General features: G+C 35.7%; 1 protein-coding gene across 1 annotated transcript in view; it reads left to right on the top strand.

Annotated features, from left to right (window-relative positions):
• XRN2 (5'-3' exoribonuclease 2) overlaps positions 1–26,115 on the top strand; it is a 75,398-nt gene that overhangs the window by 28,681 nt on the left and 20,602 nt on the right. Inside the window, exons 14-26 of the mRNA XM_003363927.5 lie at positions 1,247–1,291; positions 2,726–2,857; positions 6,326–6,444; positions 8,578–8,713; positions 10,012–10,119; positions 10,208–10,297; positions 10,965–11,037; positions 15,012–15,095; positions 16,043–16,140; positions 16,781–16,860; positions 18,390–18,446; positions 25,803–25,871; positions 25,967–26,098. Of these exons, the coding sequence (XP_003363975.4) occupies positions 1,247–1,291; positions 2,726–2,857; positions 6,326–6,444; positions 8,578–8,713; positions 10,012–10,119; positions 10,208–10,297; positions 10,965–11,037; positions 15,012–15,095; positions 16,043–16,140; positions 16,781–16,860; positions 18,390–18,446; positions 25,803–25,871; positions 25,967–26,098 (1,223 nt within the window). The remainder of the gene's footprint in view (positions 1–1,246; positions 1,292–2,725; positions 2,858–6,325; positions 6,445–8,577; positions 8,714–10,011; positions 10,120–10,207; positions 10,298–10,964; positions 11,038–15,011; positions 15,096–16,042; positions 16,141–16,780; positions 16,861–18,389; positions 18,447–25,802; positions 25,872–25,966; positions 26,099–26,115) is intronic.

Here is a 26,115-nt window from a genome sequence, read left to right as displayed (position 1 = left end):
GGTGGTTGGATTCTGAACATGTTTTGAAGGTAGTTCTGATGGGATTGGCTAATGAATTAAATGCTAGGTGTGAGAGAAAGAAAGCTATCAAGAATGACTCCAAAGCATTTCGTCTGAGCAGTTGAAAAATGGTCTGGGCTGCTGTGATGAGGAAGACTGGGAGGTGCAAAGCTAGAGCTGGGGATTCCATTTTGGACGTGTTAAGTTTGAGATACCCAAGTGGAGATGTTGAGTGGGGAGAGGTCCTGAATGGACAGTCATCAGATGTAGATGGTGTTTAAAGCCATGAGACTAGATGATTAGTCCCATGAGAGTAGAAAGTGGAGAGGTCCGAGTATTGATCCAAGAGGAATGCCAACATTAAGAGCTTGGGAAGTTGAGGAGTGAAGGCATTCAGCAAGAGTGAAAGAGGAGAACCAGGTGAGTGTAGTGTCTTGGAAGCCAAGTGAAGAGCATGATTCAAGAAGAAAAAGTCATAGTCAGTTAAAGACTGAAAACTGAGTAATGGATTTCACGGTCTCTGGGTCATTGGTGAGCTACATAAGTTTCATTGAAGATGGGGGCAAAAGCTTGATTAAAAAAATTGGTGGCTTTGATATTTTAAGGTTGTCAGTCACCATGTAGCCAACATTCAGCCCCTCCCCTGGCAGAAAGCACACATTTGAAATCTTGATACAAGGTATTATATTGCAGGTGGCAGTACTGACTTGGAAGGGTTAGAAGTGCAGCTGCTAGTAGAATGACAGTCAGTACAGTACCTGCTGGCCCCTGTTTTAGGCCGTAGCGGCAACCATGGCCACCCTAGCTGTCATTTCACTGCCTTGGTACAGAAACTTGGACATGGGAGGAGTGCTTTCTGGGGTAAAGGAGGCCTCTGAATGGCCCAAAGTAAATGGGGAGTTACTTATTTGTATCTTTGCCATATTGGCAGCCTATTTGCTCCAGGGTAAAACCAATGGTCTTTGTTATGACCCTTGCATTCTTTCCTGAAATGATATCAAAAACTATCTGAAAAAAATTGAGGAACAATTAAATTGTATTTAAACTCAGTTTAGAATGCTCTCTATCTAAAGTTCTGATAAGCAGCACTTTGAACATATAGTCCATTGCCGAGTTTAATTATGTACTTATACTTCTGGGGTCTTCCTTTAAAACTTTAATTGTCTGCCGAATCATTCCTGGTAATGTTTAACTCTTACATTTTTGTGTAATTATTTGACAGAATATGTGGATTTTATACTTTTAGGACAGTTTTAGAAGACGACAGAAAGAAAAAAGAAAGAGAATGAAGGTGAGTTTTAATTAATTTCATCAGGTTGGCAATAAGATAAATTGACAATTTGGGAGGTAGTTTATTCCTTATGCAGTAGGAGTTGGTTAGGTACGTAATGTCCACTCAGCAGCCTTCTTACCTGGAGAAAGAATGCTAGTGTCAATTTTGAAGTCCTTTCTAAGCTCTGGAGTCTGAGGGGAGACACTTGAGAGGCAGGAGGGGGTGGGTGGCACTTAGCTCTTTGAATTTTTTAGAATAATCGGTTATTGTTTTTGTAATAAAAATAGTCAACTCTGTATCCTCTTGAAAGTTACTACACTCTGTATCTTTGTCAGGTTACTCTTCCTGGAACACGACACTGGACCTTTGTTGTTTCTCTGCTAAGAAATCACCAATGATTCCCTAGTTCGCTCAGTCCAGTTCTGTTTTAGTCTGGGATGCAGGGCATGCTATGATCTGATGGAATTCTAGCCACACCTTTGCCCCTGCTGTCCTCTAAATGTACCAAGTGCCTCCTGTGTTGGAACGTTGCCTTCGTTTGGTACCTCTAAATGAGTTTCTGACTTCTCAACTCCCCTCCATCTTAGATTTTCCACAAGGCCTCCCTGTTGCTTCTGCTTGTCATCCATGTTGAGCAGCCTTTTCTTTTAACTCCAGTGCTTCTTGCTTGTGATATTTGTTTTCTTACTTAATTGCATAATAGTTATAGTCACTTAACTTCTTAGTTCTTATTTTCTTGTCTTCCTTACTAGTTTTAAATGAATGAAGTTTGGGGGCTGCCTTTTATTATTATATTTTATTAGAATTGAGCAATTTCAGGAATCCGTAAGGGAGAAAAGTAGAGTTATTTATAGTTGCAGGTAGGTTCAAGACCACTTAGATTGGGAAGGGCATGTTTGGTTTCTACCTTACATATTATTATTTTGTTTTAGTCAATATCTGTTTGAAAAATATCTTTTATCAGTCAACCATGACTGTCACCTACTATAGCTATAATCATAGCTTTAATTAATTGGAAACAAAAAGTTTAATTTTATCGAGGTAAAGGATAAATAGAAGTTATAGTTCCTGAGTATAAATCAAACTGGTGACTTATTTTTTTTACCTTAATAGTTATTTTTATTTGCCTAAAATTGTGTCTTGAATATGTTCCTAAATTTTAAGTGAACATAATGGAATAGCCTAATGAGACTTGAATAGTTTCTCTCTGTGTATCAGAAAAGTGTATCATATGTACTTTTAAAGTGGAGTTATTAAATATTACAGACTATTGTTTACAGGGTAAGTTGCCATCAAATCAAAGTGTAGACAACCCTGTAGTGTTACCAGAAATCCATTTCATCTTTAAAGAGCTTGCAGTGGGGACTCTCTTCCATTGCCTTCTTTTCTTCCTGTCATCTGACTGTGTTGTGATTTAATTTTAATTTCTACATTCGTTTCCATTTATGTTAGAGAGATCAACCAGCTTTCACCCCGGGTGGAATATTAACCCCTCATGCCTTGGGTTCAAGAAATTCACCAGGTTCTCAAGTAGCCAGTAATCCGAGACAAGCAGCCTATGAAATGCGGATGCAGAATAACTCTGTAAGTGACTTATTTTTATGTAGCATTGAAGAGTGGTGACTATTAGATGCCTCTTGAAGTTATGTGTAAATTTTATCACTTAGCCCGGAGTTGTTGTGTTTTATAGTTTTTCTCAATTTCTTTTGCCTTGAGATATTTTTAACTCTTAAGCCCATCTTTATTAATATGAAAATATCTAAATGATGTGAAAGAAAAGAAAATGCATGTAAATATGGATAGCTAAGTGGCTGAGTGTTTCTCTGCTGCAGGCAGGCCACAGTGCTTCCCGCTTCCTCCGAAGGTACTGGGTGTTGATGGTTCTGGAAGCGTGACAGGACATCCAGTGTCTCCGAGCTGGAGTGAGCACGAGGGTGGTTTTGCTGTCTTATTTCCCCTTTCCTTGCAGGGGTCAGTTATGGACATTTTGCTGAATAGTATTCCTCCAGTTTTTCAAACGCAGGTACTCTTCACTGCCTAAACTCTAACTCTGCAACTCAGGCATGGAATATGTCTGAAGATAGATTTTAAGGTAGCTCTCACTATCCAGATTCTGGTTGTTCCCTGTTTATGGACTCAGAAATGGAATGGATTTGCCTTGAGGTATCCCTCCTTGTTTGAATTTTGTAATCAAGACTGCAGAAGCAAATATCTTAGCCAGCAAGGCTGTACTCTGTTCAGTAGCTTCTTGTTGCAGTGGCAACAGACCCTGGGCTCAGAGCACATGGCAGGGCAGCCGCAGGGGTGGGGGAACAGACCATGAACTGATGTACACAGACAGCAGATAATCAAAGCTATTGCTGTTTCAGGCTAGTAGGCATGAGAGAGAGAGAGTTGTAGAGGGAGGAAAGATACTATGTAAGGTACAGTATCTTATATAAACTTTTGCTGTGATATATCCAAGGAAATTGTATCAGTTTGGATATTTAAATTTCCTCATTCTAATAGTTATCCTGTCGATGCTCAAATCCCTTATTACAGGACAACCCTATATGTGGAATTTTTGCCGTATCAGGAGACTGAGAATTAATATTCCTATAAATTCACACATAGAAGTTTTAGGACCTTAGATTTGGAATTTGAAAATCGATTTTGCATCTCCTGAGAGAAGTGGGCTGGGTTTCTGTTGTGTTTTTTGTTCTGTTTAATTTTTGTTGTCTTGTCTTATTCCTTACAACATTAACAGAGTGGGATATGGAGGGTCAGTGAAAAGGATTGCAGTGAGACACGTGTGTAGAACAGAAAAAGCTGATGTCCATCATTTAAGATTGTAGTGACTGTAGTCCCCACAAAGTGGAACTGAGAGTGACTAGTATTTGCAAACACCATGTTGATGATAAAGTGCTTTTTTCTTAATTTCACAGAGTTAGGTAGGTTTAATCTTTGCCAGCTATGATTGCTTTGAGAAGGATTCCAATATTCACACTCCACAGGACTAGACTACTATTGATTAATAATGTCTGCCATGGGAATAGGAGTGGGGAGATTGGTGATTAGGTTGCTTATTTGATCCTGTCTTAATCATAATTCCCCTTGACACACTTCTACTGGAATCTTTGCATAGACGGATTTTCATCTAGAATGTTTTGAATTTAAGGAAGTCATGAAGCCAAATGACCAGTTTATTTAAAGGGAGCCTTTAGAGTTATGGATTTTTGCTGTTTTATTTTTTCTGAGCTGTTTGGGCACGTTGGGCTCCAGTACTTGACTAGTATCTACTGACGGTCATTATTAATGTTTTATTAGATAGCTTCTGTTTCCTCTTAAATATGTTTTTAAATTTTGCATTCTGAAGCATAGTTTCATTATATTTGTGACCATTATCAGTTTAATAAAATTTGATTGCAAAAACAGCTTTTTAAAAAGAAATTTGAATAAATCGGTATCTGTCTGGTATGTTTAGGAAAGAATACTCCTGAGTACTTTTGTTGGTAGAGATGGAGCAGAAAAGAGAGCAGTGGAGATTTAGCATTAAAGAGCAAACAACTTCTTTCTTTTTTTTTTTTTTGAAGATATATTATTTTTATCTAAAGATTGTTTATATCTTGTTTGTCAATTTGAGAAAGTTTGCTCTTTACAACTTCTCTGTACTTAGATGATTGATAGGAATATCACTTTCATAATTTAATCCAAATGGATTAGTGTTGGATTTAAAAAATAATAGGGATGACTTAACTTCATGAATGGTTAACCACCATGTGCCAGGCAGGCAGCTTTGATCTTTTACATATATTGTTTCATTTAATCCTTGCAGTAATCTGTAAAGAGTTAGAAAGAGCATTATCGTCCCCATTTGAAGTTGAAGCTGACAGAGGTTAAAAAAATTGCCCAAGACCATACACCCAGTAAAGGTTGGACTTGGTGTTTCAAACTCAGATCTGTCTGACTGAAAATACCCATCTCGTTTTCCACGTACAGCAGTGGCCTTCTTGGATTGAGTTTTATTATTGTTTTTTTTTTTTGATAGGATTGGCTATATAGTATTATTAATAAAATTGATATTATACAGTTTTAAAAGGAAACTGTTATAAGCTCTATGTGAAATACAACTTTGCTTTGTTGTCACTTTTCTTGGCCCATGGTGTGAACTAAGGTTTTAGTTATACTATCATTAAATTATGCTACTGAGTTCTCAATTTAAAAATAATTCAATTTACTTGCAATATCAAATATACTGTGAATAACAGAAGAAAAAGTTTACCATGAAAACATTTTCTGCCACTTATCTTTTTGGTCATTTAACATGAAACTAAAGTTGCAAGAGATTTTAATTTTTTAGTTAAATATTAAAATACTTTAGGTTGCTACTGTGTTCCTTGAGTTAGGTACAAAGGGAAGATAATACTGATTTTAAAGTGGTAACCAGGTCTTTGAAATAATAATAAAACCTGCATTTTTCTAAGATGACTAGTAGACTTTATTTGTACAAAGAGATTTAAAACAGTATATATAAAATAATGTAACAGTTATCTGGTGGAGTCTCAAGCTGTTGCTTTCCAGAATGGTTGTACGAGGTTGTAAACTTACCGTTTAACTTCGTTCTTACCAGCATTGACTATTTTATGTATTATTAATCTGTATATATATAAAAATATTTTTTCCCTTACAATTTTGCTAGTTGGTTGGTGGAAAGTGATTACAAACTTATAACATGAGGGAACCACCAGAGGAAAAAATGTTCAAGTCCTATAATTTAAAAAAAAATCTATAAAATTAAATTTTTCTTATTTCTTCTGAAGCAGTTTTTACCTTAATAATGTTCAAATTCTTTTGAGTTGAAGCATAGGAAGCTTGATACTATATTATTCTTTTTTGGGGAGGTGGAGTAGGCCAAGATCAGTCTTTGTACTTTCTATATATATTTACCGTATCTATTTAATAGTTTTTAAAAATGTATTGCCATGAAGCATGGTGGTAATAGCAGTTGGATGTAACTTCTTATGTGAAATGAATAATTAAATCCTTCGTCTGTAATGTCAAAATTTTCTACAGAGTCCTTCAGTATCTCCTAATGCGAGTTTCACTTCTGATGGCTCCCCGTCTCCAATAGGAGGAATTAAGCGAAAAGCAGAAGACAGTGACAGTGAACCTGAGCCAGAGGATAACGTCAGGTGAAGCCATTTTTTGGTAGCACTTTGTTAGCAAATTGCTGAAATAGATGAGGTCTAATTAATGCTATTTAGCTTAGAGCAGCAGTGCCTTCACATGCTTGCCTGTGATCTTTTTATCCACAAGTAATTAATGTGGAGGGTTAGAATAGTCAGTAAATTCCAGTGAGATGTGTAAGCTATAGCTGTTAAATCTAAGTATCTAGATTAGTATGCGTGCAGGTTTTCGTCCGCCAAGCCACTTTTCCCTCTGAGACCAGGCACTAGATTGGCTAGACATGAGGTGTTTAGCCCTGACTATGTGATCTGAATGTTACTGTTATGAGATTAAATTTTCAAGCTGCTTAACCCAGAAAGTTCAGTTACATTTGGATACTTAATATAGTTTGTTTTAATCATCTCAATTGAAAAAGTTCTTCCTTAAAATGAAATATGCAAAAGTCATTCACTTAAGAGGTAAATATATTTTTAAAAACCGCGAGTTTGCATATGCACACTTATATTTCATGACATAAGTTTCCTGTTAGCTGTATACTTAAAATTTATAATAGGAAACTTGGATTCTTTAATTTATCCAGAGGTTTAGGATCATTATATAATAAGATTAACAGCCTCTTGTATAATTAAATCCAGATTTGAACCCTGGGCTCCAAGTGCAAATGGCCAACAATCTCAATAATTGTAACTCATTAAGAATTTTGCAAAATGATATATTTCAAAGTTAAACAATAGTGGTTCACAGCTCATGCTTCTTTTATAGGACATGGATGATGCATTTGTATTTATGATTAGAAACTTCTCAAGTGTCATGTCTGATTCTGTTTTTTTCCCAATGTCCTTTGATGTCAGATTCTGAGATCTGTGGTGACTTGTGATTGAACATTTACCTAATCTGAGTTTTTATCCTCTGCTTCTACAACTCTGGATTTTTCTCTTAGAGTATATTTTTTCTTTTATTATGTAGCCATCATACTCAAGACCAGCTTAATAGTTAACTTGATTTTTTTAGTACTTTATTGTTTGATCTTGGTGCTGAGGGTAATAACGTAGAATTGCTTCTATCAGGAAATACTTGGAGTTGTTAGCATTTATTTCAGTAATAGTTTCTGTAAAATAGTGATAATCAACATTATGAGTAGAAGATATTTCTCCTGATTGATGTTCTGTAAATCTTTTGTGTGGGGGGAAAATTAAAATTGGTATGGTGTGTTCTAAAACATGACTGCGGTTACTTTGTAAGATTTGGCACATGGTGGAAAATAGCCTTTAATGGAGAGTCATCCTGATGTTCTTGATCTGTCTTGTTTTGTTTCTTTTTAGTATACTTTGGTATCTTTGTTTTCCTTCAATAAAATGTTTAAATCTTTCAGCGAATGAGAAATGAGTACTTAAAAAAACATATACTTTGAGTGAAAATATGGTTTTTCACGTTGTATTTTCAATGATTAATGAAAATTTAGTGAATTGATTGACCTCCTTCTAAGTTTTACCAGAACAAACGTGTGTGTGTGTGTGTGTGTGTGTCCTTCGCTCGAGCCAGCAATAACTCTCTGCTGAATGAGGGAAAAGGCCTGAGGATAGGGAGAGTAGGTATATACGTAATTTCTGCCTGGCTTCTAGGTTATTCTTTTATAAACCTTTTTTTGCCTTTTAAAAATTTACCTGTACAAGTCTTTTCTTAAAAAGTAATTTAATTGACTTTCTTTGTGTAGTTTACATATATTTTAACAAACGGAGGAACTTGAAACTATATAAAATATCTTCAGTATTTGAATCTTAAAATATAGTTTTAGAATTGTTCCAAAATCAAAAAACCTGTAAAACACTATGAAAATCTGAGCACACAAGTGTTCTGTATCTACTTTAATAAATTATTATTTTTTCTAAATTTAGTTTTATAATGATCTTACTAGAATCAGTGTTTGTGTTTTTGATGTTTAACTATCTTTAAGTTGATAATAAATCCTGTGAAAGTGGGCTTTTTAGAAATAATTAAATGAAGCTGTGTTAGTATTACTGTTTAACTCATTTACATTTCACGTGGCTGTTAAGTGTAAGTCCATTTGGCTGATAAATTGGTAGACATTTACTGAAAGTGTATTAATTCAACATGACCTGGCTTTGCCTGATTTTCAGGCTCTGGGAAGCTGGTTGGAAGCAGCGGTACTACAAGAACAAATTTGACGTTGATGCAGCTGATGAGAAATTCCGTCGTAAAGTTGTACAGTCTTACGTTGAAGGGCTCTGCTGGGTTCTTCGGTATTATTACCAGGTACGAAAAGAGTATTTTCCTCTAAATCTCCAGTTAATCATTTTAAGAAGATAGTTATTTCTATAATAATGTAATAATGTGTATTATTGAGTTATATTCTGAAATTAAACCCAGACTCGTATTTTTAAGCTTCCTATAAAGAAATTCATCACCTTAAATAATATTTGTTTGTAAAGCCTTTGAAGCTCCTTAGGTCTTAATATATAAACAAAGCTAATTTTTCTTGTGCTAAAGAATTTCAGCGTTAAATAGTGTGGTTGAGAGTACTTTGTCTTTAAAATGATTCAAGTTTAGTGTTTTCTTTAATTGGAATAAAAAATAACAGAGTAACTAATAGGCAGTTGTTAAATGACTGAACAAAGGACAAAGCCTGGAAAAGAACTAGTAAGAATTTGAAAGGAATTTGAATAATACTATTTCCTCCATATAATGTAGTGATGTTACATGAAGTGCATGCATTCTAATTGGAGTAATCTGTATCTGACTTAAAGCTTTTGATAATTGAGATGTCAGATTGGTGAGAGATTAGGTGGACATATAGGGGATTGTTGCACTGATAGTTAATATCTGGTTTCGTGCTTGGAGAGCGAAGCAAGTTAAGTTTGATGTGACCTGGGAATAGGTGAAGTTTGTCAGAAAGTAGAAAGTGATTTAATACACTAAGTACCAACTGTAAAATATTCTCATTTCACGTTTTACTCCTACTGTCAAGATTTTAATTCGCTAGGCACGGAGTCAAAACTCATAGCAGGAAGACTTCTCTTTTCTATGAGTATAACTTGCTATTTTCTTTTTGATGAGTTTACTTAAATATTTTTACAGCAAAGAGAAAGTTGTCGTATGAAAATATAATAGGGAATTATGAAAGGGAAGTTTTGGCTGTTTTGCTCTCAGTCACTGTTCAGGGATGTCCCTTACCACTGTGCGTTCAGTGAGTGTCTGCTGCGGTAGCTCTTCATTGTATTTGATGGTAGCAGCTCTAGAGTTGGAAAGAAATGTCACCAAACACATTCTAAGGATAACAGTCTTCACCAACTTGTGTTTGTGAATGTAAAGTTTGGTATTAACTGTTGATTATTAAAGATGCTTTGCAGTATTTTTAAGTCAAAGAGCCACTGATGTGAAGTAGCAGTTTGGATTTAATCAAAACAGCTTTTAGGACTCATGGAAAATAATGTGTGGACTGTATAGCAGAAGTCTCATGTTTGATCAATAAAATATTATAGGTTAATAGTTTAATTTTTTTTCTTTACTGTGTCCATCATTGACATGGATTTGTTTGTTTTTAATGATTCTAGGGCTGTGCTTCCTGGAAGTGGTACTATCCCTTTCATTATGCACCATTTGCTTCAGACTTTGAAGGTATTGCAGACATGCCTTCTGATTTTGAGAAGGGTACTAAACCGGTAAGCTTGATTATTTACAGCCGTAAAATTCATGGAATTTTGGCTTAGATAAAAATTGTGCGTCTTAAACTTTTTTTCTTTCTTGCAGTTTAAACCACTGGAACAGCTTATGGGAGTTTTTCCAGCTGCAAGTGGTAACTTTCTACCTCCATCATGGCGGAAGCTCATGAGTGATCCTGTGAGTGTCTTCGTGTTTTGAGTGTGTTGATAACTGGATTTTTGTCATACGTTTTACTAACACTAGTCACAGTTGCTTTTGCATTTTATAGTTAAAACAGGGAAATCCAGAAACAAAAGTATTTGGATTCTTCTGTATATTTTTCACTACTTTTCTTTTCCTGCTTTTCTTGGACATCAGTACCCTTCACAGTAAATACAATTGATTTGTGTTTGGGAGAAATTCTTATAACGGGTATTTTGTTCTCAGCGTACCTGTAAGTCGTTAGTTTTATTTGTTCCGGCCACGTGTGGTGGCTACCAGAGCTCAAAGACTGGATTACCTGAAATCACTGCTGCATGTGTTTTGTGTGCTAGCTAGAAAGAGTGAGACCCAGCTGTGAAGTAGGAGTTACTAGAGTCAATAAACTCTTCACTGTCTTGGGCCCACAGTTGTCAGTTATAAAATTCTTTTATAATAATGCCTTTTTCATTGTTTAAAATAAAATTGTTAATTTTGTTTTACTAGACCCAGGATCAGTGCCCTGATATCTTAATAACATTTTTTAAAAGGAATGAAACCTCATTTTCTCCTCAGACCTGATAAGTTGAATGAAAGTTCTATCAAATTCTTTATAACAGATATATGTGACTTTTGTCTTGAATCTTTACTTTTCTCCCTGATACAGGATTCTAGTATAATTGACTTCTACCCTGAAGATTTTGCCATTGATTTAAATGGGAAGAAATATGCCTGGCAAGGTAAAATTTAGGCATTATTCCTTTTTGTTAAAAAAGTGTTCTCCTTTTGGTAAACTGTAAGCAGACATGATTTATTGAATGAAAGAATTTCTGTAGAAGATAAAATTTTGAAGAGTGTAGGTGAAAATTTGATATTTTTTCATCCAACCTGGTATTAGCAATGATTAGGGTAATTTTAATAGTAGCATTCTGATAAACAGTAAATTGGGTTGAAATAGATTAATGATTATGTCTTTATCTCCTTCGTGATTAATTACTGGGACTTGGGGCTTGCTCCTTCCATCAGTAGCTCATTGATGTCTGGTGAGGTTGCTGAGAGATGTAGAAACATGATAGTGTCCGTGTGGAGATTCACTTATACTCCATGGAAACTTGAAAAGTATTAGAAATGTAATTTAAATACTTGGCGTTAATTATTACTTAAAGTTTATTTCTTATTTATTTATGTATTTCCTTATTCCTTCTGTTCACGGATTTTCTAAGAATGGCAATATAAAATTAGTACTAAATTTAAGGAACTGTTTGCCACTCAACAGATGTGTGATGATGACTGAATGTAAAACATAGAGAAGAGGTCTCTTGCACAGTGAACCAACAGTTACTTCACACCAGAGCCCATTTTAGCAAATCATTTTAACCTTTTCTTCCACCATATATTTTTCTAGGATAAAAGCACATTTGGTAAAATCATGTTTTCACTCTTTTCTCTTTATTCCCTCTGGTGCAGATGACCAGTAAAGTGACTCAGAATTTTGGAGCGAAGGGGGATAAATAATAATTTATAAATTGAAAATCATTTTATGAGATTTTAGGGTTTACTTTTGGTTTATGTAGTAACAGAAGTTTCATAGTACTTTAATGGAATGATAATAAGAATTGCAACCCATTGATTGGGGTTGTGTAAGTGTTGTGATCTGTAGTCTATTTTGTTATATGTGAATGGATTGGGGCCTTAGGTTGTTTTTGAATGTGTTTTGTGGAGGATGTTTTGATTAAAGTAGAAGGAGAAGAGGCATAGGAGAATGGGAGACAGTAAAGTAAAAATATAAATATATAAATAAATATATTTATGTAAGTGTTTGTTAAATAAATAAGTAAATATATAAGCACGCAGATGACTTGCTGACTATATCATTGTAGTATAAATCATCCAGAGGAAAAGTAAGTGCACAACAGTTAGAATTTCTCCACATCCTTGCCAAGGTTTATTATTTTCTGTTTTTTTGATGATAGCCTTCCTGATGGGTATGCAGTGGTGTCTCACTGTGTTTTTGCTTTCCGTTTCCCTAGTGATGTGATGTTGAGCATTTTTTCGTGTGCTTATTGGCTTTTTCTAGATCTTCTTTGGAGAAATATCCAAGTCCCTTGTCCATTTTTGAATTGGGTTTTTGTTGTATTGTAAGAATACTTTATATATTCTGGACACTATTCTCGTATCAGATATATGATTTGCATATATTTTCTCCCATTCTGTGGGTTGTCTTTTCACTTTGTTGATATTGTCCTTTGATGCACACAAGTTTTAAGTTTTGATGAAGTCCAGTTTTTGTTGGGCTGTTTTGTCGTTGTTGCCTGTGCTTTTGGTGTCATATCCAGGAAATAGTTGCCAAATCCAATGTTGTGAAGCTTTCTCCTTGTTTTCTTCTAAGAGTTTTATAGTTTTAGCTACGTTTAGGTCTTTGGTCCATTTTGAGTTCATTTTTGTTTATGGTGTAAAATAAGGGTCTAATTTCATTCTTTTTTATGTGGATGTCCCTTTTCTGAGCATCGTTTATTGAAAAGACTGCCCATTGAGTGGTCTTGGCACCCTTGTTGAAAATCGTTTGCCCATGTATGTGAGGGTTCGTTTCTGGACTCTGTTCCTTTGGTTGCTATATCTGTTTTTGTGCCAGTCAGTACCAGACTGTTTTAATTACTGTAGCTTTGTAGTAAGTTTTGAGATCAGGAGGTGGGAATCCTCCAACTTTATTTTTCTAAGATTGTTTTGGCTATTTGAGGCCTCTTGAGATTCCAAATTAATTTTGGGATGGGTTTAAACTCAGACCTTTCTTTTAATATTTTTGTATGTTATATAAATGTTTTTATTTATTAGACTCTGTAGCAAGACACCTTTCTTGAGGTAAAGTTTAGTACTATTAGGAGATATAGTTATTTCTCCATATGTCTTTAAAACTTATCAGAAGTAATAATAATACTTAAGTTCTTGCCTAAGTTAAGTACATCTTAAAATGATAGAGGATAAAATATATCTGGGTACTTTTTCAACATTTATTGAACACATGTTCTTGCAATGTTGTGTTTTCATAATGTTTGCTTAGTATATATAAAAGGAATATAGCATAGTCATTTCAAATACTATGTATTTTCTACATGAACAGAGAATTTAAGTAATTTGATCAAAGTCCACACAGTGGCAGAACTAAGATCTGAACCCAGAGAGTATGACTACTGTGTTTCCCTAAGTATTACCACTACTTGGGCTGCCTGTGTGTTGTTGAGAGGATTAAATGAGTTAATGCATGTAATGTAGTAAATCAGTGCTCAGAAGAAAACAGCTGTTATTGTCAGTTTTACTATCAAGCTCATGCTCAGGTCCAACCATTGTCACATCTGGGTGTAAGGCATTCCTTCCTACCCTGCCAATAAGGCTGACTTGTTGCTTAATAACCTTATTGCTGTCATTAGCACTGCAAGATGCTTACTGGTTGTAGTTAGCTTCTGGAGTTGATATTGAAGGAAAGTCTTTCTGATAATTTGTTTAGATTCTAAATCTAGAAGGTAGAAAACAAAAGCTAGATAATGTAGTTTTGCATGATATAGGTTTTGTTAAGTGTTTGACTAAATAAAACTTGAACAGCTCCGTAGGTTTTTTTCCATGTTTGGTGTTTACCGGTAATTGAAATAGCCTTATTCAGATGATGGATGTTAATATCTTTGAAATCACTGTTTGGCCTTTCAAAATTCACACTAGAAGCTAGTTTCTTTTTAACTTTGAAAAGTATATTTTCCCCTACTAGGTAATAAAATTGAACATGTTTCCTAACTTTTGAAAATATGGTAGCTAAATAATTTAATGACAACTTTGGAAACCTTTCATTTCTCATCGTTTTAAAGGGATCAATCACAAGTACAGCAGTTTTTGAGTGGCAATAGTTTCAAAAATTGTTTAGCTGCATTCAGCTTTCTCATTGGTATTTATCTTTAAATTTTTATTTAGCCAAAATGCTATTTATACTGTATACAGCAGAACATATATATGCTTCAATAACTTTGCATATTTTTGTAGTAATAGATAATTGTATTACTATTACCACTGTGCATCTTTGAAAATTATGCGTGTAGGTCCAAATTATGACCTTAATTCCATCACGCTCCAGAGGACAGTTTTCAGCCTAAAAATGAACAGCTGCTATTCTCCACGCCCTCCCCAAAGTTATTTAAACGAGTTTAAAATTTTTTTGTATGTAATTATTAGGTTTTAAAATGTAAACAGAATACTGTGCAATTTTAGAACTAGAAGAGACATTTCACATATTCTAGTTGAACAGACCTTCTGAGTATTTTGGTTGAATGGTCTCTTTTTACAAGAAAAGAAACCAAGTCTTAGAAAGATGAAAGGATGGGCTCAAGCCCTTGGGAGATTAACTGACTTGCCCGAAGGCATCCTACTATAAGGTGAGAACACAGACTAGTGTCCAGGTGGCCACTTGTTCATTTAATGTAAATATTTTATCATCACAGTGTTAAGATTCAGCAAACATGGTTTTCTATATGGATGGAAAATATATAGAATTTTTTCTTCTACCACCACGTGGAAAGTATTTATGTGTGATATTTGGCTAAATAGACTTCAGTTCCAAAATGTTTTCATATCAGCAGGGATATTCTACTAGAAATGTTTATTTGGATCAGTGATAGTTGGCATTTAGGTGATCCTAATAGCTGGACCACTTGTCATGCCTTTGTTTCCCCAGGTGTTGCTCTCCTGCCGTTCGTGGATGAGCGGAGGCTGCGAGCTGCCCTAGAAGAGGTGTACCCAGACCTCACTCCAGAAGAGAGTAAGAATCCTACTTCCACTTGGTCAACGTTGAGTCTGTGTAATAGAGACTTTACATTTCCTTATACAATTAGACCTTTTTTTTCATTTGTCAAATTTCCCATAAAGGGAGGCATAAATCATTGATTTTATTTCTTTATGACAAAAGTTAACTTTGCTTCTTAAAGTTTATTATGCATAAATTGAATAGTACTTAATTAAAATTTTTTAACTTACAAGTGTTTGTTAAATTTATTAAAAAGCAATACTTCAAGAATATCTTCTGACTTTGATTCTTATATAACATGCATACACAAAAGTGTTTTTGCATGTTGGGAGGGTGTTATTAATTTCCCCCATCTCCCTTCTTCCCTTCATACCCCCAAATAACAATAACTTCACCTGAAAGGTTAGGTTGAAACAAAAGCATTTGCCCTCATATTGCTAACTTGAAATGTTATTTTGCACAAAATGTGACATTTTGCCATTAATATTGACAGTTAAAAGTATCAGGAAATTGCAAAGCTGGTCTCTATTGGAAAATTTATTTAATGCCGGTATAATAAACCTATTGAAATAATTTCTCTGTCAGCCACCCATAGAATAATCTTTGTTACCAGATGATACGATTTATTTGTGTTTCCTTGGGGAATGTTTGTATGTTTCTTATAGTAAGAAATTAAGTTCTTTGTAAATAAGAAAACTTTGTCCCTTATCTTGCATTACTATATTCAGATATCTTTTAGTGATAATTTTTTCTGATAGTCATTGATCTTTGAAACTTTATTGTCAAAGCTTCCTTTCTTCCACGGAAACACATCATATATTTAGATCTATCACTTTGAAATTACTTTTTGTAAACTTTATAATGAAATTTTTAAAATTTAGATGCTGCATATTTTACTCTCATAAAAGTTGCTTTTATAGGTATAATTGTTAGATCTTTGTTCTTTTCTTACTTTCCCCCAGCCAGAAGAAACAGTCTTGGAGGTGACGTCTTATTTGTGGGGAAACATCACCCACTCCACGACTTCATTGTAGAGCTGTACCAGACAGGTTCCACAGAGGTATGGTCTCTTTTGCCATCATCAGGTGTTTTCAGATACTATAATTATTTGATTAGTTAATCAGGAGTGCATTTAAAATTTTTGGTAAAGTAGAAAAAAATTTTACCATATTCATCATTTTTAAGTGTATAAAATTCTATGGCATTAAGTCCATTCACAGTGTTATACAACCATCACCACTATCCATTTCCAGAACTTTTTCATCCTCCCAGACAGAAACTGTAGACCCATTAAACAGTATTAAACAATACTTCTCCATTCTTCCCTCCTCCTAGCCTCTAGTAATCTCTCTTCTACTTGGGGTCTCTGTGAATTTGCGTCTTCTTGGTACCTCATATAAGTGGAATGATGCAGTATTCGTCCTCTTGTGTCTGGGTTATTTCACTTAGCACAATGTTTTCAAGGTTCATCCATGTTGTAGCATGTGTCAGAATTTTGTTCCTTTTATGGCTGAATAATACTCCATTTTGTGTGCATACCACATTTTGTTTATCCATTCGTCTGTTGATGAGAACTTGGGTTGTTTCCACTTTCTGGCTATTAAGAATTATGTTACTATGAACATCAGTGTACAAGTGTATGTTTGAGTCCCTGCTTTCAATTCTTTTGGGTATAAAATCAGAAATGTGTTTTTCCACAGCCAGTGGGTGTACCCCCTGAACTATGTCATGGGATTCAAGGAAAGTTTTCTTTGGATGAAGAAGCCATTCTTCCAGATCAGTAAGCATTCATTTGTGTATAATTGGGTCGACTGGGAGGAAGTTTGGTTAGCATTTTTTTCCTTGTTGCCTGAATGTTTTATTTTCTAGTAATAGTGAGAAAACAAAATAACAACAACAGAAAACCTGATGGACTGAAAAAGACTTGGTGTCAAAGCCCACCACTTTAATATAGTAGCTCTGTCAGAGCTGTGACATATCTGACAGAGCCCTAGGGAGATCCACAAGGTCAAAACTACTTTCATAATAATACCAAGATGTTAACGATGTTATTTACTTTTGTTGCTCTCTCTATTTCTCGAGTGTACAGTGGAGTTTTCCAGAGGCTAAATGTAAGGTGGTATCTCAAGAGACTGAATCAGAAACAGATAAGAGAATCCATCTGTTAAGATAGACATTAAGCCAGATATTAAAGAAATTTTCTAAAATTGAAACAATAGCACTTCTCATTTATTTCTTTTGCTTTGTAAAATAGTTTTTCATAAAAAATGTTATGTTGACATGTAATCTATTAAGTTATTTTTAAATTAGTATTTTTTTAAAAGTATTTTTAAAATTTCTTGTTTTTTTGTTTTTTTTTTTAAGTTTTTATTTTTTTTTCTTCCTTTTTCTCCCCAAAGCCCCCCGGTACATAGTTGTATATTCTTCGTTGTGGGTCCTTCTAGTTGTGGCATGTGGGACGCTGCCTCAGCGTGGTTTGATGAGCAGTGCCATGTCCGCGCCCAGGATTCGAACCAATGAACCACTGGGCCGCCTGCAGCGGAGCGCGTGAACTTAACCACTCGGCCACGGGGCCAGCCCCTAAAATTTCTTAATTTTTAATTAAAATTAACCTTAATTTTTAACAGGTAAATATTGATTGACCTAACCAATGTAAACAAAAGCTCTTTGAGGTCCTCAATTTTTAAGAGTGTTAAGGGCGTCTGAGATCAGTTTGAGAACTGCTGCTCAAGGGTATATATCAAGGAATAGAATTGCTAATCAAAGAGTACATGTATCTTCATCTTTTCTGGATAATATCGGGTGGTTTTCCAAAGTGATTACACTATTTTATAATTTCATTGGCAGTTTGTGAGAGATCTTGTTGCTCTATGTTCTTGCAAACCCTTGAAATTGTCATGACCTTAATTTTTCTCAGTCTAGTGGATACTTATTGGCACCTTGTGGTTTACAGTTGCATTTCTCTGATTCCTAATGAAATTGAATGCTATATGCTATATTTATTAACCATTTTGTTTTCTTCATTTACAAAGTGCCTGTTCTATTTTCGCATTTGGTGATCTGTTCACTCAACCCCCCGTTTTGGTTTGTTGGTATTCTTTACAAATTCTGATAGAAGCCTTTGCCTGTAATAGTTTTCTGTTGATGAGCTTACAAACCAGGAAGACAGGGTCCTTTTTTAAAGATATAAATGGTTGTATTTTGTTGGTGCATTTTAATGATTTCTCTTTCTTAAAGCAACATCTTACTTCCACTTACCAAAAAGGTTGCAATTTACAAATAGATAATTCTTCTTTTCTTTCTCTTTAGAATAGTGTGTTCTCCTGTTCCCATGTTACGGGATCTGGCACAGAACACTGCAATCAGGTAAGTTTTCCAAAATTCATGGCATTTACCCAAAACACAGCTCTGAACTTGCAAATAAGTTTAAGAAGACTTCTGATTCTCAAGGAAATGGCAGCTACTGTTCCACCAGTGCTTTGAGATTGGAGAGTCCCTGTATTGCAGACCTCAGAGCAGAGCCTCTTGACTTTAAATTATGTATATTGTTAAGGTTACGGATTTAACAAGCTTGCTTCTCAGCTTTCTGGTTTCCCCTGACAACCTCTAATTCTTCCCGGATTAGGAAAGTGGGAGGTAAAAAGTAGGCGTTTCTAGGGGTAGTTTGCTATATGGGAGCAAACAGACCTCTATACCTCAGAGGCCCACACAGCTTTTCTGTATTTGTAACAGATTGTTTTAATTATATTTACAGTTGTGGTGCTGCAGAGTTTGAAAAGAAAACTATTATATACTTTATTTTGGTTGAGATAGAATAAATTTGTGGAAATTTTTATGAACAATTATTATAAACTTAAAGGGCTAATTTCTGCTGTCTGGATAACTTAAGAGTTCATTTCTTCAATGTTAACAGCATTTTCTAGTGAGCAAAAATGCAAAATATAATATGACTTTAGAATAAAAATCAACAGACTTACCTACTCATTTGAGTAATTGTTGTATATGATTACTAATCTTGACGGCATTGTCATTTTCTTTAGTCTTTAGGCAAGACTAAGGCAAACACATGCTAGTAATTCAAGGATTCGTGACAGCCTGCTTGGGAAGCTATTCCTGAGCCCTCCTTTCCCACTCATCTCTTTCACTCTCAGGAAATAGTTTGGTTTTACTTAGGTTTCTCTTTGTGAAGTATAGGCATATTTATTTTCCTATCTTTAATGGATTTAGAGAGCAACTGCCATTCTAGAAAGGCTTTTATTTCAAGAAAAGTATCGTAAATTTGGAAAATCTTTCTAGATGAGTTGCTTTTGTTTACACACAATTTTTGTTTATTTTTAAGCATAATTTGTCCTGACTCCTTGTCTTTGGGCTCTTTTGTTAAGGGAGGAGTTCAGAAGTAATTGTAAGCTGCGCTCCTACACCCATCACAAACCGTCTGGCTCTCACAGGTCCAGTGTGGACACTGCGTATTAACCCTTGGGGTCTATGGCTTGCAGTGGTACTTTGGGCCACTTAATCCCGCTGATTCCCTCTTTGGATTATCACATGTTTGCTTGTGCCTCTCAATTTTTCTGCATGTTTTCAAGGGCCTTCCTGCCCAGCCCTCTGGAAATAGTTAGTTCTGCTTAACTTTCTAATTAGTGTAGAGAGACTTGCTCAAGGGAAAAGTTACAAAATTGACAAATCCTGGAGTTTTTGTTTGTATGATGTTGTTCTTGTTGGTTTTTTTCTGAGCCTTTAAGGGGCCTTTTGGTAGAATTTGACATCCACTGTGTTCACAAGATTATTAAATTTATAAAACAAGTCCCAGATGTAGGTACATATTTAGGTATATGTTGAAAATAATTTCATAATAAAATTACTATGAATTAATTTCCTAGAGATTTGTGAAAGACCACAGTTAACTTTTACTTTATGAGGTGTTTTCAGTGTTTTCTCTGAGGGGTAATGTTGAGGCCGAGATCCAGTCTACTGCAGGTTTTGTGTATTTATTTGTTTCAGGACTTGTACATTCCAGTGTTGTGTTTGCCTTATAAACGAAAATTTGAGAATGCAGCCTCCAGTGCCAATTGCCAGTTATTTCTCTCTATTTTGACTCCTGGCATTGTTTTCCCTCCTCTTTTTGCATCTAGTGTTCCGTTCCATATTTGAGAAGTTTCCTCAAGTTAAGTTTAGGTGGGTTCCTCTCATTACATTAGGTCTTATCTGTAGAGGTGAGAAAATATATTGTAGAGATTATTGAAGTGTCTTAAGTTCATAGAGGGACCCTTAGAGAATACTGTGACCTAGGAGATCTTTTTTTTTCTAGTTCTGGTTCCATAAATCATTCAACATATTAGTAGCTCAACTTTGAATTAGAACTGAGCTGTCTCCCTTAATTTTCCTCATCCTGCGCTTCACCATTGTGATTTGCTTAGACACAATATTTTTAGAATAATTTTTTGTTAACTTTAAATATATAAAACCTGCATATGATTTTAATATTACAGAAAAGTTATCTTCCTAGTGCAGGAAGCACAATTTTCTGTTCATCTGGAGTAGAACACACACACGCGCGCACACACGCACACACCCCTTTGTTCTACCTCAGACTCAGTATTCCAGACTGACTTCTTTGTCCTATGCCCTCACCAGTTCTCCTTGCCAACCTGTCCTTTCTGTCCCTGGGGCTCCGCTTTCCCCCATTGCCCAGACTTAGGAGTCCATTATATGCTTTGGCCTCTCACTCTACATTACTCCCTTTATCTACACCACTGTTGTGGAATGTTTTTTTCTTTCCAATTATTTTTCATATCTGGCTCTTCCCAGTGAGGCTGTTTTGTAGTTTCTTCTCCTGAATTACTATAGTGATCTCCCAGCTGATTTATTTGATTTCACCTTCCCACTGAATCTATTGGTTTATCTTTCTTAAACACTACCGCCCCTCACAAATCTTTGGATGCTTTGTAGTGCTGGTGGAATTACACTCCTTTGCTGTTTCAAGGAAGGTCTTTCATAATTTGGTAGAGCCATAGCTTTGAATGCCCACAGTTCCTCAAGCACACTTCCTCCTTGCTACCCAGGCTGGTCCCTTGAGTATCTCAGTGACCTCTGTGCCTTCCTCCCATTGTTTGGAATTTTCTTCCCTTTGTAGCCTGCCCTTCATTGCTTTTCTTTTCTTCTAAAAGGTAATCTATCATCTTTGTGTTTGTTATTTTCATCAATAGCATTGTTTTGTGTTTTTTTTTTTCTCATAGCACCTAGCATAGTTTTAAACCATGCAAAACCTCAGTTGTTCATAGTATTGGGATCAGGGTTTGCAAAAGTCTTCTAAGAGTCCAAATTTGTTTCTTCAGAGGAGTCTTTCTCAAACTTTCTGTATTCACCTTTGGATGAATCAGGCAAAGGATAGAATGTTTTATCTCTTCAAGGAGATTTTTTTGAAACGTGAATATGTATGAAGATAAACTTTTTAATGTAACCATTACTACAGTGTTTGTAAGGCTTATGGTTGGCAAGCAGATAACTCAGAATCAGAAGCGTGGAGGAAGTGGAGTACATGCAATCAGTAACAGACTTGCTGGTTGAAAACACTTGGGAGGGTTTAACTTTCACTGCCTGTAACACTTCACAGGATGCTGAACTGGCTAACCTCTTCTGATAGAATGTCAGAAAAGATATCTTAAGTCCTATAAACTCTTTAAGTGTTTTAAAATGTCAAGTATATGAATTGTGAAATTTTCCCTACAAGAACAGTTTGCATTGGTATGCTGATTGAGCATTAATTGTGGAATATATCTGGGAAAGGTAGAGTAAAAATGAAACTTGGTATTTGGAGTTTTCTTCTTTCTTTATGAAGTGTGCTAGCACTCTCAAACAATAATAGTACTTAAAATAGCATTTCTAAGGATTGTTCTTAAAGTGAATTGAATCAGAAAAAGGTGTCATACGTTTCTATTGAGACTTTGCTACAGTATTTTCTTACTAACAGTGTTTAAAGGGCTACTTGTGCTACAAATAAAAGCTCTGTTCAGTTTCTTTATTTTCAACCATGCTTAGGTTTTAAATTTTTATTTATTTTGTCCTTGGTGTGTTTATGAAGACAATTAGGTGATTAAAATAATAGAGAGGTCACCTACCAAGGAAGGGATCCATTCTGCTGCTCCTGGGTCAGAGCTGGTTTGCTGGGTAGAAGCCTATGCTGGGTGCGTCAGCGCTGTTCCACCTGGAAGAAGTAGTTCAAAATAATTCTCCTATTTGCAGAATTAGATAAAACTATAAGTCTAAACACAGTTCTCTTACCTCAGCTGGGCAGTCTGCTAAGTCCATAGGTGGTTCTAACTCATTTCCTCCCTGAAGGTGCTTCTGTCTTATCGCAGTGCTACTGCCTTTCCTCCCTGAAATACTCTCCACAATTAATCCCTTTTGTTTCTGGTGGTGGAAATTTGTCAGAGCAATCTGTATTTTTCCCCCTGTATTGTTTCCATTATATTTACTAATGTATTTTATTATAATAAAATTATTTCCATTATCTTTAATTCTCTACCTATAAGAATTTGAATTACATAAACCTGAAAGAACTTCCAAAGTTTGGATCCAAATAAAAAGTTACCCTTTGGGTCTTTGCCTAATGGGTTCCTGCCTGATGTGTTTCAGTTTTAGTGGGACTAAGTCGCAGCTGATGTTACCACACTGGAGAAGTACAGTTGAGTTGTGCATTAGCTTCTTTGTTCTTCAATTTCTAAAAACGTAATAGTTCTTAGTATATATTTTGGGAACAAATTAAAATATGAAAAGTCTCTCAACTGGTGAAAGGTTAACTCATTTTAGGAGAGGGTGAGTCTTCAAATTGTTCTCAAAAGATCCAAGGGACAACAATGCTTTAATCTTTGAGATCATCATGTCCCTTGTCCCTTCAACAGGGACTCCAGACTTGTTTTTAGAAACTCCTTTTCTGTCTCCTAATGGCTTGTACCGTGTTAAGTATATAGATAACTTTGTTGTCTGCGGTTCTGAAAGGAAGTAGGGGAGATCTTTGAGGTTGTCTTCCTGTTAGCTTGGAAATTTTTCCCTTTCAGAGCATGAGCATGAATAATGGAATTTTTAGGACACTTTTATTGAGAAATAATTGAATACAATAAACTTCACATATTTGATAAATAAATTGATTTGTTTTCCCAAACATTAGTTTCAGCTGTCTTGTTAAATCTCTTGTTGAAACCATTGTCCTTTAGGAGAGATTATCCCTGTGACCCTGGGATTCTCTCATCTCCCTGGAAGCTTGTTACCTTGGCTGTTCATTTTCTTCGTTTCAGCTCTTTCTGTGCATGACTTGCAGATCTTCATGTCAGAGCCCTTGCCTGAATATGATCTTCTTTCCATTTCTAGCCCTGCCATTACTTTTGCTTGCCCGACATGCCCACCTCAGGCACATGTTGAAGGCCCTTGCCTAGACCGTATTGGTGACCACCTTTTGGTTCTCTCTCCTTCTCTCTTACACACTGCTGCTGGGTGGTTCTTTTTGAATTGCGTCTTTGATTGCTTTTACTCCCTTACTCCCAACCCCCACCTTGAAGTGGCTTCACGTTGTGGTCAGAACAAACCATTGATGACAGTAACCCAGTTCTAGCAGCCTGTCTTACTACCCACTTCTGTTCACAAACTTTTTCACTCCAATCACCCCTTCTCAACTGGAGTCTCAGCTGAAAATTAAGCCTTGAGAACTTAAAGCATTTGTTGCAGCTAATGATCAGTTGTGTTCTGTGCCTTTAGAATGGTACTAGTTATGTATCTTCTTTGGGAGAATTGAGAATGCAGTCACTGAGGTCTATAGGGCTTGCTTCTCTCCACATTGAGAAGGCTGTTCCAGTTAAACTGAGCTACTGCTTGGTCCTGGGACCCTTTTCCATGTCTTTGTTCCATTTATTTTCTCTTCCATCCTGTAACCAGTCCTGTCCCATCTTAAACCAAAGCCTCTTAGATGATGTTTTCCTTGGTCCCAGGTGAAAGAACCCCACATGCACGTGCTTTTATCCCACCCTCTCAAAGACGTGTATGGAGGGCACGTGCTCACACCTGCTTTGACTTAACGTCTTTTCTGTTCCGCCTGTTGCTTTTTCCACTTTCTTCTTTATAAAACTGTTATTAAACATTTCCATTTTCCCTTATTAGACGGGGAGGCAGGCTTGATACCTGCTTGGTGTTTGTACCCCAACACCCACTGTGAGACCCTCTCTGCAGTTGGTACCCTAGGAATTTGGTAAACTGCTGCAGAGCCCTGCTGACGCGAAGATAACTGCTTTGAGACACTTTAGTTGCAAGTCTTACGTTATTAGCAATTTTCTCTCTTTCCTTTGTATTTACAAAGCCCTAATGAACCCAAATACTTAACTACCATTTTCTCTGTCACCCTCTTAAACCTTTATCACTGCCTGTCTGCCTTGCCCTGCCCTAAGCTACCTTGCCCAATACAGAAGATTTGAGATAAAGACAGTTGCCAATGATGAGTGAGTTGTAAGAGGAACAGATTGAGTAAATGAATGTTCAGCTATTCTTGAACTCATAGCATTTTTATTATAAACGAAGCTATTTTTTTGTAGTTAAAATATACTGTTAAATCCTACTACAACAAAAATTTCTCTATACCACATGGGCCCTAATCATTTAAAGTAGCAGTATTTGAAGAGAAAAAAGTCTAAAATGTCAACCAGTTTAATAAAACCTTTTTCAACTGATTGCAACTATAATCTGTAATTTTGGAAAATATAAAAAGCACAAAAAAGGAAAGGAGATGATTATACTGATAACCTTTTGATGAATATATGTCTAGTCTGTTGTATATGTATTTTTCCCATGTCATTAAGCATTCTATTACTAAATTTTTAAAAATATCAACTGAGGATTTCATTTTAGTAGTTTCTCTAACTAGTCCACTATTACTCATACACTTAGGTTTTACAGTTTTTCAGTGTTATGAATACTGATGTGAGCATCCTAAAGTATAAATCCGGTGCATATCCAGAGTACTGGAAGAGGCATTGCTGTGTCAGAAGGAAGACTTAGGTACTTACCAGCCTTTGGGACACAACCCCTTCCCCCCATCCCTCCACCAGAAAGGAAGTTTGATCCAACTTATATTCAAAGTCTGAGTGTCCAGCCTTTGTGTAGTTGTCAAACTGTGACTGTTTCATTACAAAAGAAAAACACATTAGTAGAGCAGGATACAGGGTTCCAACTGGAAAGTTTAGTGTTCTTGCCCCACAGATTATTTGTGTTCATTTTTGATTTTGCATATGTTTCTAATGGTGTTTGCTTCTTTTTTTTATTGCAACAAGAGCTAATCTTCCCTAAACTGCTAGAGGGAAAGTCTCTGCCACGGACTAAACAAAATGAAGGGTGTTTTAAAATTTTTTGTTGTTGTAAACCTCTGACCTGTCTCCAATATCATATTCGGATTTCTTGAGAGTTAGGGCAATGTCTCTTATTTTTCTGTGATCAACCACAGTTAGCTAGAACATGGCTTTCCCCAGAGAGAAATTACACGAGGGCTAAGTACTAGCAATTCATGGCAGTTTGATAAAGAAGATATTTAGCCATTTAGCAAAACTCATTGACTAAAATAATTTTTGGAGAAGACTTGAATTTTATTTATTCTGTTTAAACATGAAAAATACCTCAGTTTACATGATAGTTAATCTAAGGTAATATAATAAAATCATTGAATTGTGTACTTTTCTCTTCTAGTGTTAATTTTAAAGACCCACAGTTTGCGGAAGATTACATTTTTAAAGCTGTAATGCTTCCAGGAGCAAGGTAACAACAGTGCAATTATAAAATATAAACTATCTAGGTTGGTTTTGTATGCATGATGTTTATCTCTATAACTAAGTATTGTATTTTCGAATCAGAAAACCAGCACCAGTGTTGAAACCTAGTGACTGGGAAAAATCCAGCAACGGACGGCAGTGGAAGCCCCAGCTTGGCTTTAATCGGGACAGGCGGCCTGTCCACCTGGATCAGGCGGCGTTCAGGACTTTGGGGTGAGTGGTAGGTTTCT

Source organism: Equus caballus, chromosome 22 (assembly GCF_041296265.1).
Source record: "Equus caballus isolate H_3958 breed thoroughbred chromosome 22, TB-T2T, whole genome shotgun sequence".
Classification (NCBI taxonomy): Eukaryota; Metazoa; Chordata; class Mammalia; order Perissodactyla; family Equidae; genus Equus; species Equus caballus.
Note: the sequence above shows the minus strand (reverse complement) of the source record. Positions and strands in the feature narration are given on the sequence as shown.